Below are 15,082 nucleotides of genomic sequence, written 5' to 3' on the forward strand. Positions count from 1 at the left end.
ACATTGTTTGTCTTTTCAGTATCAGTCTTGTTGAATGAATTAATATGACATTTGTTAGTTTTACTAATGTGAATCTTGTTACAATTAGATTTATCATTTGTGGTAGCGTTAGTAAGTACTTCGTTGAATTACCATTAGGTTACCAAATGTCAATCAATTCGTCGACAGAAAGTAGAAACACAAGAACAACTTTGTTTTATTTACCATCACTCTTACATTTGTTGGTTAGTTTATTATTCTCTCCTGACCATCTGTATTGTTTCTTAAGTGATGAAACTATATTTGTACTGTCTTGCACTAAAGCTTTGATTTGCCAATAACAATGGCCATGAACTGACACATATACTCTGTTGACGGGGTAGGAGAGGAGTACATCTTTCATGAAGATAATTACATTCACATTAACACTATCACAAGTATTAATCAACACAACACAAAGACTAAATGATAAACAATACACATATTATGCACAAAAGGGAAACATAAACTGAACAATAAAGAACTGGGTCGAAACAACAATCCATCGCCAGTCCAAGCCCCAAGGCATGTAGGGAAGCTCTGCTGGTCTACCCTGGGAGTATGGAGCGGGTGCAGTAGCTAGCAATACTTGAGTCACTGGTCCAAACTAACTCATCCTCCTTGAATCAATGTATGTTGATCTAGTTCATCAGAATTTTTGTCTCTTGTACGTTAAACAAACAAGAACGAATCATGTAACAAGCAAAAACACAATACATTCATATTATACAAACATATGTCTATTTTGGTGATAAAGCACATGCCTTTGTTGAGTTTTTTTAGTGCATTTATCAATAACAAAAATCAGCTAAAAGATCATGTCAGGGACATACTGATGATATTACTGTGATCTTGGAAATTACCTATAATCATACTTCTACAGGCATTTTTTCCCATACATTAACACTATAAATTTATTTTATAATGTCATAATGAACTCTGTTCATACTCTGTAACACGAGCGAAGCTGAGCTATTTTCTTTGCAAAGTTGAAATTTTCTATTATTCTGTGGTGTAAATATTGATAGAAAAAAACCCCAGTAGTACACAAGTACTCCACATCTGGACTTTAAATCATCTTTATTTTGTCGAGGGAGAAATAAAAGGATAGGATTTTTTTTTAGCAATAAAAACACATTTTGCTGTAACTCTGTGCGCGTGGAGGATCATCGGAGCTGCCCATATCCCTTTTTAGCCCTTTACAGTGTCTCATCTCCATAATCCCTGAATGGTCACTCTGGGGTGACTCTCACTGACGTCGTTTTTTTGAGATGGGTGTGAAAAAGTCAGATCGCTCTCCTCTGAGGGCGTAATGATTCATTCGGCAGCTCCTAATTTGGATGTTAGAGCAAAGGAGAACAATGAAGACATCTCAGTTTCACTGTAAATGACATTAACGCGTGAAGTAAAGCTTTTGCTCATCTGCGGCCTGGCCACTCAGCTAGGGTTTAGCTGCCAATTGCCAATATAATTTTTATCTCATGCAATAATAAATGAAAGATAGGCCCCAGCTTTAGGCAACGTCGCCCTTTAGGCCTGTCTGATACCAGGTGATCTTTTATTGTTTCACATAACATTTGCTTGCATTAGCTAGTGTAAAATGCTAGTTAGAAACCACGGTATGGTACGGCCAGTTCATCTTATAGTTCAAACTAATTAGTGACTTACTGCTGAGTCATTGATGGGAATTAAAAGAAAACACCCAACTGGTGCTCTCTTAACACAGTCTAATGAGACTCTCAGTCAAACTGCATTAGAAACTGCATAAACAGGAGCATTGCATGCAGGCCCCATGCTCAGTCAAGAGTTGTGCAGGAGATGCACAAATGAGAGTGCTTTGGAAATATGTTCATTCACAAGGCAGTAATAAACAATCAGTTAATAATCAGCTATTGACTTTTTAAAGAGTAATAAATGCATTATTCTGAGCTCCACCGCTGGCTCCCAGATGTTAGTGGGTGACAACACACCTTTTCCATACCTCAGCCTGTCCGTCTCACAATGACGCACAGATCTATGGGACAGCAATGATATTTTCACCAATGATATTAAAGTACATATTTTTGTAATTCTTAAAGCTAGGCCTACATATCGATCAGAATTCATCTCAGATGTGAGGCAAAGTCACATTACGCTTTCACATTTAATACAAGCTGAACTTAACTAAACACGTGGCTTAAATAGCAAGGAACACAGTCATGGTTGCTTTCAAAAACTATTAAAAACATATGTTAATAAAGAAGAAAAAGAACGAGAAGAAGAAGTATCCTGATTTTATATACTTTTGATTTTTTTTAAACATTTACTCATGTACAACATGCATGAAGCTTTTGTATTAGATATATCAGAAGTAGTTCGAGTTTAAATGCGGTCAGATATTACGCCCATAAACTTCCCTCTGTAACATTTTGCAACCGTTCAGTAATATTTGGAATAATGTACATGGAACAACTAGCGTCACCATCTGCCTACGTCACAGAATGTAGCTGATGAGGCCAGTCCTCTATAAACTACTCCGTAAAAATCAGTTTCCAAGCTTTCATTAAATGTATGAATGTAATAAACATTGAAAATTTAAGAACACACACAAACATTCAGAAACTGTGAAAATAAATTAGAAATAAAATGATTTGTTAAATGGTTTGTTTCGCTTAAAATGATTTACAATTTCACTGTCATCTCTGAGGAAATTCAGACAGATTCAAATGAAGGACTTTTTTTATTCTGGGTTGTTCGTTAATGTAGTATTGTGTCATTTTGGTTGAATAATGAAAAAGAAAAACAACTTTGTTGTCACGTGTGGCACTCATATAGGGTCCGCCTTTGGAGAGGGTATATAGGAAATGTTTCACAGTTGGGTTGCAGACCCGAGCAGACCGATGATTACAAACCAGGGTCCGACAGTAAAGGGACGTCCTTCCATCTGTTGGTAGGCTTGGTCCATCGGCAGTTTGCCACTGCAACGGTTGTCGACCGTTAGTCTTAAAGTTTGTTATGTCACGGATTTCTAATAAGACTTTTCCACTACAAATCGACTTTTTTGCCACTCGTAACGACTAAAAGGTAAGCGTTTATGTCAAATGTTAAATTAAAGATTCATTGACTCAGACATAGCCTTAAAGTGGAATCAGTGTACGCAGTCGAAAAAGACCATTCGAGATGAATGCTAGCGCCGACATTCTATCGCCGACTTCAGACAGCATGTATCAGGGCAACTTTGCGGATCCAGTAGGTTATGTTAAAAGGGGACACACGTTACAGTTTATTTAAGAAACACAGTGCAGTTTGTAAGCTGAACATCTGAACTGTTTTTTCGTGCAATGGTAGAGTAGAGGAATGTGGCCCTTTCAGAAAACAGGCTAGTTGTACAACGTGTGCACATCCAAAAAAAATTGTAACAGGTAGGAATGAAGAATTGCTTAAAAGCCTCGTAAATTCTGATGGTCTGTGGAAAAATAAAGTGCGTTGTGATTCGTTTCAATTATTTGAAAAAAAGAGAGATAACGGCAAAAAAAACCTACGCTTACTTAAGACCATGTGTTTCTTTGCATGTAATTAATTACAAATGAGAATCGGTGTACGTGACTTCAGAGCACTTTTCCAATTAGAAGAGTTTGTCTTGGGGGAGGGGAGGGGAGCAGGGGGTTCCAAGTAAACAGAAGTCTGGAAGTCTTTTCCCTCCCCGTGGGTATCAGTGGGAGATGAGTGACATAAGCGGTCGTGGTCACTGAGGTTACGAAACTCCACAGGTCCTCTGGGATACGCGGTGGGGCCTCCTCAGAAGATAGAGAAAAACAGGATGTGAACATGATTAAATGGAGGTGACAGCCTTTGCGTTTGTGTTGATGTGTGTGTGTGTGTGTGTGTGTGTGATGTATGGGTGTGTTTTTTCGGTAAGCAGTTGACAGTTCTCTTTCTCATTTCAGATGAAAAAAAATTGAAGACCATTTCCAGGAAATTAGTAAGGCATTGCCTGGAAGACAGAAAATCAAACTTCTCCCTTAGAAGTTGAGCGCAGGACAAGGGAACATACAACTTTAAGTTCATACATCGGGTAAGATACTTTTAAATTTGTATTGATACAAAAATTTGTTTCATTATGGGTTTTATAGCGCACTTTAGATTAATGCTAGATTTTATTGTCTTGCAGGTACAACCCTATATCACCTACCACTGAACAATGATGGGAGACTATGACTATGAGAACAGTTCTTATGAGTACCTGGAGTATGGTGACTTTGATGATAGCAAAGAGGGATATACACAAAAAGAAGTGTTGCATATCATATCGGTTGTGGTGTATAGCATCTCATTTGTAGTTGGCACCTTGGGTAACGGAATTGTCATATGGTTAACTGGGTTCAGAAGCAAGCAGACTGTCAGCAGCGTGTGGCTACTCAATCTAGCGGTGGCGGATTTCGTTTTCGTGGTATCTCTGCCCATCTCCATCGATTACGTGCTCCGAGATTTCCACTGGAAGTTCGGACAAGTCATGTGCAAGCTCAACTCTTTCATTTGCACGGTGAACATGTATGCCAGCGTGCTGTTTCTCACCGCCATCAGTCTGGACCGCTACGTGTCGCTGGTCCATCTGAACTGGTCTCAGAGATATCGCACCCTTCGGCACGCCTGGTTTGTCTGCAGGCTCATCTGGGTCATCTCGGGCCTCCTCAGCTGTCCGGCGCTGATATTCCGCGAGACTGCCCAGGTCCACAACAAGGTGGTGTGCTTCAACAACTTTCACGACGAGAGCGGTCACGTGGTTGCCATGCGACACTTCGCTCTCGTCATCGTGCGTACTACTGTCGGCTTCCTCTTGCCTTTCTGCGCCATCAGCATCAGCGGCATCCTGCTGGCTTTCAAAATGCGAACCTTGAACTCTGTCCGGGTGTCTAGCTTCTCCAGAACCGTCTCTGCAGTTATCCTAGCCTTCTTCGTCTGCTGGGTGCCTTTCCACACCTTCAGTGTGATGGAGTTGTCAATGCACCATTCGCTGTACCTGTTTCATGTATTACGCATCGGTTTCCCTCTGGCCTCCAGCTTAGCTTTCTTAAATGGGTGTGTGAATCCGATTCTGTACGTGCTCCTGAGTAAAAAAGTGCGAACGATGCTAAAACAGTCTTGTTTGGTTTTCAGTAAGAGATCTCTCCAGGAGCTCAGTCAGTCTGTGTCTGGCACCGAATCTGTGTCAATGCCCACCAACTGCCCAGCAGAGGAGCCCACGGCCTCATCCATAGTGTGAACGGGCATGACATCCATTTCCACAAGTTCTCAGATGTCTTTATTAGATTTTATGTTTTCGACCCAGTTTAAATTAGGAGACCACAGTACCTAAAAAGATTGATTGCTTGTCTAAATAAGGATGATAGTGAAATTTGTAAGTACAGTGTAACATTTTAAAAAGTGCCACAGTTTGTCTTGCAGTGCTTCCAAATCAGAGGCTAATAACAATGTTGGAACACCAAGTGGCATTTACATTTGTCGCAAGTGGTCATAGTGCAGAGCCACAGTTTTTACTAATGCTGGTAATATTTACAATCTGGTGCTGAAATTACTGTTCATATATATATATATATATATATATATATATATATATATATATATATATATATATATACACAATAGTAAAGAAACATCTCTTATGTATAAGCACTTGTATATGTCATCTAAACTCAAGTGGAGAACTTCATATATTCTTTACGCTTTTTTGGTCATTCTCAGTGCCAGTGTTGGTGTTTTTGTGTGTATTTGCTGCCTTTGGAATCGCGTATATTTGCAGTGGTGTGACTGCCAAATTTGGATGGCTCAGAATTGCTCACAGTGGAAAACCTGAGCAAGCAAGATTTTCCTTTACCAGAAAGGGGACGAGCAAAAACAAAAATCCCTTGGTTGGAGGCAGTCTCATGTGGTTGAACTCTTTATGAAAGAAGGATCTGAACACAGACCTTTCAAAAGCAATACATTCTGCACGTATTTTATTACTTTTATTATTCTTTAAAAGTAAATATTTATATTTCACAGCATCTGTTTTTTTTTTCTCCGTTAAATGTGAAATATATTTATCATTACCCATTGATAAGTGCTTGTATAAATCATAATGCGTGTATGGAGGTATGGAGGTTGAAGTTTTATTCTAAAGGCTTTTGATACTCATTTTATAACTTTGAAATTATAATCATGTTCTTTGCTAACAAGGTCACATTGTCGTCACTGTCTGAAGGCAGTGGGATGTGAAACACACATGTTTACTGAAAGGGGAAAACCGAATATTGAAATGAAAAAGATCAACACTGTAATATTCTCGTTGGATGGATGTCTTAGGAAGGAGGGAAGCACTTTCGTATGTCCTATCACTTTCCCGAGAATCTGTTCAGTGTTGGAGAGTTTGTCGTTGAGAAATATTTTGTGCATGGGCTTAAGGGTGTGATCGGTAGAGAGTTATGTAAGGTTGCCAATACAGTTTCCTTCTGACAGCTCTGGAGAACGTCACATTCCTTGGCTATCTCCTCAGTTTTATCTCACGTCCACTTCTCAGCCACACACTCGCTCACGAAGTCACAGCATTTCGCACATGAGCTAGCGCCACAGAACATTAATCACAAATGCAAGTTCTCACAACGTCATGTTGGAAAATGTAGTTTGGCTCTCAATATGACTCCCATGTGCACACAGATGTCAAAAAGGCTGCAGATTGTTGTATTTGGTGGTTTTTTTCTGTTTTTTTTTTTTTTTCTTTTTTCTTTTTGTCTTTTTTCCTCCAGAGATTGAATTCTGCTGTCTTCTATGGCCAAAGCTGTTTTGAGTAGCTGCTATTTCCTGTTATTTTATCTTGGCTCAGAAACTAAGTTTGAATTAGGCGACTCACAGGGTGAGAGTGGACAGAGCATAACACATATAATTAGTGTCAACCAGAACATGGCTTTTGGAAATGAACTGGATACAGCTGTCAGTTGTCAATAACAACTCTTTTCTAAAACAAAACTCTGAAAGAATGTCACTGGAATTTTCACCTCAAATAAAATGCTGTCAGAAGATGTGTTTGTGTTTTGATATGACTGCATGCGTTTGCTATGAAAAAGTCCACAGGGCTTAAATGAGGAAGATTCAAGGAAATGAGTGGAAAAGTGTTGGGTTACACTACAGAGGAGAAAACCCCTTCTGGCTGTGTCTAAATGTCCTCTGGATTTGATTGAGATAGATGAGGTGCTCACTTAACCACTTACACACTTCTCACAGTAACAAGCATATGATTACAATAATACAGTAAGATAAACTTGGGATTCGTGTCTTCACTTACTAAACGTGGGTAAAAACCATGTTGGTCTGAGTTGGGAGTTAGTTCAACTTTTTTGGCCGGAATCTCTCCCACCAAGTTCCTGTTTTATCTGGATTTTTGGCCTTTCATATTTTACTCATGACTTCTGCAAATCCTTAAGTGCACCATATTTACAATCACACTTCTAAGTAATATTCGGTCATTTAAAGGCATTTGGTATGAAAGATTATGCTGCCCTCCGTGCACACAACTGAATATTCCACCTGCTGGGCTGTTTCGCTCACCTGCAAATTGTTTATGTTAAAGTAATATAGACACCAGATGTTAAAACATTTGTTATTGTTAACGTTTTTACGACCTCGTGTTTATGCAATAAGTATTCCTTAGAACGTCATTGGCCCGATACAGGTGCCTTTACATAATCCTCTTATTCATCTAGTCAGGCAGAACCGGAGTTGGCCCCAACCAAACTGCGACATCAAGCGAGCGCTGAGTAATTTGTAGCCGGCAGTTTGGTGAAACGTGGTGACCTGCATATCTGACAGTCGCTTCTCGGATCATCATACGTCGGTGAGGTAATACTAAAACTATGTCGTAAATACCGCAGGCGGTTCGTTGTAATTCTTTACCAGCACGAACGCACTGTGTTCCCCTTGTCGTGCCATTTGTTTACTAACAGTCTGTGTTTCTCTGTTGTAGCGTCATGCTGCGTTTGCCTGCTGTAAAGCGAACGCTGTTTGGGGTGGCTCAGACCAGCTGCAGTAATGGTACAAACCTACATTTTCAGTGTAATCATGTTTTATTTTTCGGACCGTTGTTGCGTGCCGACTGTTTCTTTCAGCCGACACTGTGCCCATGTCACTGTTTCCTTGGTATGTCCAGAGATTATCTGGTGGATTACTGTTGCCAGGCCCTGATGAGAATTAATGCCAAGCATTTTTCGGGGTCTGGAGTAACACAGTTTTTCCAAATATGGAAGAAAGGCATGCTCTTCTAATTCGGGAATACACTATGATGTGGAATCAATGCCATATAGTAATATAATAGTAATGTCCAGTCGCTTTATCTGGCTTAACATTAAGAGAGTATTGATGGTTATTATAATGATGTAATGATGCAAGTGTGTGTTCGTGTGTGTGTGTGTGTGTACGTTTCAGTGCGGACTGCAGCCACAGCGCCTAACCTAGTGGAAGTGTTTGTTGATGGGAAACCAGTGATGGTAGAGCCAGGGACAACTGTATTACAAGTGAGCTTCAGATGGCCTTTTAAATCTCAGTGATATTTTACCTAGTTGCATAAACAAACAGACAAACAAACAAAAAAGATATGTAAGTGCTTCAACAAGTCTTACCAGTGTCACTTTTACCTAGATAATGCAGTACGTAAAGAACACAGAATGTCTCTTACTGTGTTCATTTTGTATTTTTATTTTTTTTTCAAGGCATGTGAGAAGGTTGGAGTACAGATCCCTCGTTTCTGCTACCATGAACGCCTGTCAGTCGCTGGGAACTGTCGTATGTGTCTTGTGGAAATAGAGAAATCCCCAAAGGTACGAGTTCATTTACGGAATAATTTGGGCCTATACATATCACCCCCCCTTTCTCTCCTCCTCTCTCTTCCTCTCTCTTTCTCTCTCTCTCTCTCTCTCTCTCTCTCTCCCCATGTCACTCTATCTCTCTCCCTCTCTCTCTTTCTCTCTCTCTCAGAACATAAAAATCCATTGTTAGAAACCGTTCATTTGCATACACATAGAAACTCATTCATTTTGTTGGTTATAACCCACTGCTCTCACAGCCAGTGGCAGCATGTGCCATGCCAGTCATGAAGGGCTGGAACATTCTAACAGACTCAGAGAAAACCAGAAAAGCTAGGTAGGATTAACCCCACTCATTTAAACCACTCAATATAACGTTATTGGTCTGTTGGGGTCAATTCCCACCACTTAAACTTCACTGATTCCACTAGTTTGTGTTATTCTTTCTTTTTTTTTTTTGTCAGTTGTCAGTTTGTCTCTCAAACTTATGTTTATGTCAAAGGATGTGACTCACCTTTGCCTTTTATGTTTATGAGAGGTTTAATACAGTTCCAATGTGGATTTTTTTTTTTTAAATTTAGAATCAAACTTTTGCTGAAAAATCTAATTGAAAACAGAATATGAATAGACCTTGTGTTCTAGAGAATGTGGATGGTCACTCTATAATAGACATTGTGAAATAGTTGCGCAAAGTTTCCAATGACCATGTTATGAGCATGTATTTGACTAAACTTAGAATTGACCCCAAACCAGACATTTTCTCATGTCATTTCCAGTCCACATTTCACAATATATTACAAAATTAAATGGCTTAAAATGAACATTAATCTCACGTATCTGCTCTAACAGGGAGGGGGTGATGGAGTTTCTGTTAGCTAATCACCCACTAGACTGCCCGATCTGTGACCAGGGGGGAGAATGTGATCTGCAGGTGAGAATAATTTAATATTCGTCATTCATCTTGAATTTAAAAGACAGTGACTGAAATCAAACTATGGTGCAGTTATACAGAGACTTTTTTTTTTTAAGTGTTAAGATGTTAATTATGATTTCCCGTCTTTGTGAACAATCGCTGTGATTTGTTTGACTTGGGTCACTGGTGTGTAGGATCAGTTCATGGTGTTTGTGATTTGTTTGACTTGGGTCACTGGTGTGTAGGATCAGTTCATGGTGTTTGTGATTTGTTTGACTTGGGTCACTGCTGTGTAGGATCAGTTCATGGTGTTTGTGATTTGTTTGACTTGGGTCACTGGTGTGTAGGATCAGTTCATGGTGTTTGTGATTTGTTTGACTTGGGTCACTGCTGTGTATGATCAGTTCATGGTGTTTGTGATTTGTTTGACTTGGGTCACTGGTGTGTAGGATCAGTTCATGGTGTTTGTGATTTGTTTGACTTGGGTCACTGCTGTGTATGATCAGTTCATGGTGTTTGTGATTTGTTTGACTTGGGTCACTGGTGTGTAGGATCAGTTCATGGTGTTTGTGATTTGTTTGACTTGGGTCACTGCTGTGTAGGATCAGTTCATGGTGTTTGTGATTTGTTTGACTTGGGTCACTGCTGTGTATGATCAGTTCATGGTGTTTGTGATTTGTTTGACTTGGGTCACTGGTGTGTAGGATCAGTCCATGATGTTTGGGAGCGACAGGAGTCGTTTCACGGAGGGGAAAAGAGCTGTTGAGGACAAGAACATTGGGCCTCTCATCAAAACCATCATGACGCGTTGTATTCAGTGTACCCGCTGTGTCCGGTAAGCCTGACTTCTCACCTCGTACGTTGTGAAAAAATGGATGGGCATTTGTGAAACTCAAGCTAGGCTGCTGTTCTTTCGGCTGCTTTTCATGAAAGCACAGCAGGGATTTTAGGAGATAAAGTGCCTGAGAAGAGACAGTTAAGAGAGTTGAGAGGATTTTCTTCTCTGTTCAGCTTTGCTCATGAGATTGCTGGTGTGGAGGACCTGGGCACAACAGGACGGGGCAATGCCTTGGAGATTGGCACTTACGTGGAGAAAATGTTTATGTCCGAGCTGTCTGGGAACGTGATTGATATATGTCCAGTAGGAGCACTGACCTCCAAACCCTATGCCTTCACCTCCCGGCCCTGGGAGACCAGGTAAAATACCTGGAACCTGTTTAGAAATCTTAGGACGTCCCCACCTGAAAACACACCACAACCACAACCACAACCACAACCAGCCACATGCTCACACCCATACCATTAAAATACCATTAAAATTGGCTCAGTTCCTCTGGTTAATGCAGATTAGGTCAATTTATCTTTAAAGAAAAACTCCTTGCACTAACAATTTGACAAAATCTATGAAAACTGCACTTCTTGTGTGAGTTCTGTTCCTCCATAAGGAAGGAGCTGTTTGTGTTCCACTAACAGGAAGACAGAATCTATCGACGTCTTAGACGCCGTTGGCAGCAACATTGTTGTGAGCACCCGGGGGGGAGAGGTGATGAGAATTCTTCCCCGACTCCACGAGGACGTGAATGAGGAATGGATCTCTGATAAGACCCGGTAAGATAAATGATCTGACTCAGTTCAACCTACTGTTATTGTTCCCTTCTCTCTCTCTGGATCTGCGCTCATATCAGTCTTTGTCTCTGAGAGCAGGTTTGCGTATGACGGGCTAAAGAGACAAAGGCTAACTCAACCCATGGTGAAGGATGCGACAGGCCAGCTGGTGGCCGCTTCCTGGGAGGACGCACTGACGCAAGTGGCAGGGGCTGTATGTCTCATAGTGTCTGTTAACACGGAGCATTTGACCACTCTCTCTCTCATACACTGTCTGGACCAGAGATTTTACTGTGTGGTTCTGTTAGGTGTAGTTACTCTGTTTGTTTGTTTTTTGTCTGTGTGTGTAAGGGTAAGGGGCAGCTTTTAACAGTTGAGATAGGTCTCAGACAAAGTTGCATCTTAATAAAAAAAATTAAAAAAAATGTCCTGTAATGGAACACAATGTAGTTTCACAACAGGATGAGAATTTTGGCCAAGAACATCTGGGCTCTGGAGCAGATGTTCCTCTGAAGTGCATTTTCTGCATTACATTTCAAAAATTAAATTATTTGAAAAAAAAAAAAAAAAAAACCCCAAAAAACAAAAAGTCTTAGTATCATCTGGATGTTTGTTTCCATAGCTGCAGGGGTCCGAGGGGAATGGCATTGCGGCCATCGCTGGCGGATTGGTGGATGCAGAGTCTCTCATTGCTCTGAAAGACGTACTGAATCGCCTGAACAGCGAGAACCTTTGCACCGAAGAGGTCTTCCCCATGGCAGGAGCAGGGTGAGATGAGATATTGGATAAATATGCAGGGCCTCCGTGAGCGCCGCGGACCTGACGTGTCAGATTTATGGTCGATGATTATCGCTGACTTGTGTTTGTCACGATCCAGAACGGACTTGCGTTCCAACTACCTGCTGAACACAGGAATCAGCGGTATGGAGGAGGCTGACCTGCTCCTGCTGGTCGGTACGAACCCGCGCTACGAGGCACCCCTCCTCAACGCCCGAATCAGGAAGAGGTAAATCACGTCAGGGATGCAGTTTTCAAAAGGGAGGTCAAATGTCGAAAATGTTTTCACAGTAACAGGCGTGTTTCTTTTCTGTGCTTGTTGTTGCATCCAAAGAGGATTTAATAAATCAGAGGTGTCACACACTGCAGTGTCGCTGACAGAGAAAGTGTTATGTACATGATTTATGGCTCTCCCACAGCTGGCTTCACAATGAACTACAGGTGGCGCTAGTGGGTCGAGAGGTGGATCTAAGCTACTCCTACAACCATCTCGGCGACTCCACTCAGGTGTTGCAGGACATTGCAGCCGGAAAACACTCTTTTTGTCAAGTAATAGTCCTTTCCCGTTCTTTCCTTCTTGGGGATTATTTTACATTAACGTCAGTTTACACAGATCTCAGATCAGTTGAATGTTTTAAATGTGTGTACTCCACGATCGCTTTCGCTGTGAACGTCTGTCGAGTTTCTGATCTTTCTGATCTCTTTTACGTGTGTTCTCTCTTCCAGGCTCTGAGCCAGGCTAAAAGGCCTGTGGTTGTGGTGGGGAGCGCGGCTTTACAGAGAGAAGACGGAGCAGCCATACACGCAGCAGTGTCCACCATCGCCCACAACGCTCGGGTCAGCAGCGGAGTGGATGACGGCTGGAAGGTCCTCAACGTACTCCATAGGTAGTTCAAAAAAGGCTCGTGTGTTCAGATATTAAGGAAATGCTTTACACTCAACAACTTGTGAAATCAGCGTATGTGGTTAATCATGGAAAGGAGGCGCACAAATGCATCATTTGCATGCAGTGTCACTGGCCACGGAACTTTTACCGTTCCCGTAAATGCTAAAGATATTTGTCATGTAAGATTTGTTCAGGTAAAGGGTCACAGTAGTTCTGATTCATTTTGTGCTTTCAGGGTTGCCAGTCAAGTGGCTGCCCTGGACTTGGGCTATAAGCCAGGGGTGGAGGCCATCAGAAAGAATCCAACCAAAGTCCTCTATCTTCTCGGGGCTGACGCCGGCTGTATCAACAAACAGGATTTGTCCGAAGACTGCTTCATTATCTATCAGGGTCAGTGTCGCTCTGTGCATTACACGCACAGAGGAACGGACACTGTTTCCTGGTGTCTTGTAAATCACGCTTTGGGGCGTGGCGAAGCCGTGTTGAAGGTCACACTTAAGTGTAAATGAAGAAGCATGTGATGCCATTGTTTTGTTCTTCCTGTCTGTGCAGGGCATCATGGGGATGTGGGGGCTCAGATGGCTGACGTTGTCCTCCCTGGGGCGGCATATACGGAGAAATGCAGCACTTACGTTAACATGGAAGGGCGAGCTCAGCAGACCCACGTGGCCGTGACCCCCCCGGGGATGGCCAGAGAGGACTGGAAGATCCTACGGGCCATTTCAGAGGTGAGTGTGTTATCACATCGGGGGGGGGGGGGGGGGGGGGGGGGGGGTTACCAGCCAAATTTTGTACCCTACGTTGCTGCATAGTATCTTAGTGCATATATACTGAAAATTGAATGTTATTACACATTCCAGGTATTTAATGTATATGTAAGTGTAGTATTAACAGTACCTAATCATTCATTATAGTGGATAAATACACAGTCAATAAGCAGATTTAATAGAAGACTCTCAGTTACGGAGTTTCCTATGTCTCTATGCAGCTAGCCGGCGTAACACTTCCCTACGACACTATCGATGAGATCCGTGAAAGACTGGCTCAGGTTTCCCCTAACCTTGTGCGCTACGATGACGTTGAAGAAGCCAACTATTTCAAACAGGCAAATGAACTCGCCAAGGTCGGTATTGAAATGCTGGAATCTGGTAGAATAACTGTACTGTCTTTCTTTAATTTAAAACTGATTTTTAAACATGTGATGTAGCATTTTCCTTTACAGTAATGTTAGAAACCGATTAATAAAATCACAAGTCTCATTCTCTTTCTAAACATTTACTCAGTCGCATTACATTCACTGTCAGTTTTTTAGAGTTTAGAGGTAATTTGATAACATGATTGATGTTATTTCTTAATTGATAGTCAATTGATGGTCTCTTGTATTCTCTGTAAGGAGCAATTTAATTGAAAGATATAAATTGTCTGATAGTATTGAAAACCACTGTTATTTTTAACCAAAGATAACATTAAATTAACCCATTCATCATCTTCCTTTTTTTTTTTCCTCAGGGTGTGAATCAAACACTCCTCTCAGACCCTCTTGTTCCTCCACAGCTCACAGTGAGAGATTTCTACATGACAGGTCTGTGTGTGTGTGTGTGTGTGTGTGTGTGTGAGCGAGTGTGTGTTCTCCTGCTCTGCTGTGTGTCTGACTGAGTCTGGATTCTTTGTAATCCTCAGATCCCATCAGCAGAGCCTCCCAGACCATGGCCAAATGTGTCAAGGCCGTGACAGAGGGCGCACAAGCCGTCGAGGAGCCCAACATCTGCTGAAGATTCACCGCGCTGAAACACAGCCCTAATAATAGTACGATAGCACAGACCTAAGTCTCAAATCTCCCACAAACGCATCTCATAGACATCAGCCTATGCATCTCTCCAATGATACGCACAATTTATGCTTTTGAATAGAGTAATAAATCTCCTCATGTATTTTACTGTGCAATATGTGAATAGCATGAGTATTTCATTTCACTTTGGCAACTGTGAGGAACAGAGTCGTGTTGATTTCTGAAGATGTGACAGTAAATTATAATCCGAAAGCCAGATACTGTCATTTCTGTTGGCCTTCATT

General features: G+C 41.4%; 2 protein-coding genes across 4 annotated transcripts; both read left to right on the forward strand.

Annotated features, from left to right (window-relative positions):
• The first annotated feature begins 2,908 nt into the window (after positions 1–2,908).
• cmklr2 (chemerin chemokine-like receptor 2) lies at positions 2,909–5,546 on the forward strand. Its single transcript, XM_030786560.1, has 3 exons — positions 2,909–3,081; positions 3,945–4,072; positions 4,169–5,546. Exon 3 carries the CDS (start codon positions 4,199–4,201, stop codon positions 5,258–5,260), a length of 1,062 nt encoding a protein of 353 aa, XP_030642420.1. The 5' UTR covers positions 2,909–3,081; positions 3,945–4,072; positions 4,169–4,198; the 3' UTR covers positions 5,261–5,546.
• A 2,451-nt stretch (positions 5,547–7,997) lies between these two features.
• On the forward strand, positions 7,998–14,781 carry LOC115822602 (NADH-ubiquinone oxidoreductase 75 kDa subunit, mitochondrial-like). Of its 3 annotated transcripts, none has more exons than XM_030786507.1 (18): positions 7,998–8,061; positions 8,452–8,540; positions 8,736–8,843; positions 9,089–9,165; positions 9,678–9,759; positions 10,446–10,576; positions 10,753–10,938; positions 11,215–11,349; positions 11,446–11,560; positions 11,969–12,114; positions 12,224–12,352; positions 12,543–12,672; positions 12,850–13,010; positions 13,245–13,399; positions 13,562–13,737; positions 13,998–14,132; positions 14,519–14,591; positions 14,690–14,781. In XM_030786507.1, the coding sequence occupies exons 1-18, from the start codon at positions 7,998–8,000 to the stop codon at positions 14,779–14,781; spliced, it is 2,184 nt and encodes a 727-aa protein (XP_030642367.1). The 3 variants fall into 3 exon arrangements, with proteins under 3 accessions (XP_030642367.1, XP_030642368.1, XP_030642369.1); XM_030786508.1 differs by having other exon boundaries at positions 7,998–8,055; XM_030786509.1 differs by lacking the exon at positions 8,736–8,843 and having other exon boundaries at positions 7,998–8,055.
• Positions 14,782–15,082: the final 301 nt, after the last annotated feature.

Source organism: Chanos chanos, chromosome 10, assembly GCF_902362185.1.
Source record: "Chanos chanos chromosome 10, fChaCha1.1, whole genome shotgun sequence".
In the NCBI taxonomy this organism is placed as follows: domain Eukaryota; kingdom Metazoa; phylum Chordata; class Actinopteri; order Gonorynchiformes; family Chanidae; genus Chanos; species Chanos chanos.

Coding starts and splice junctions, on each gene's coding strand:
- cmklr2 (XM_030786560.1), top strand. CDS start 4,199: ATGATGGGAGACTATGACTATGAGAACAGTTCTTATGAGTACCTGGAG.
- LOC115822602 (XM_030786507.1), top strand. CDS start 7,998: ATGCTGCGTTTGCCTGCTGTAAAGCGAACGCTGTTTGGGGTGGCTCAG. Junction 10,577..10,752: donor CAGTGTACCCGCTGTGTCCG/GTAAGCCTGACT, acceptor TTCTCTGTTCAG/CTTTGCTCATGAGATTGCTG. Junction 11,350..11,445: donor TGGATCTCTGATAAGACCCG/GTAAGATAAATG, acceptor CTCTGAGAGCAG/GTTTGCGTATGACGGGCTAA.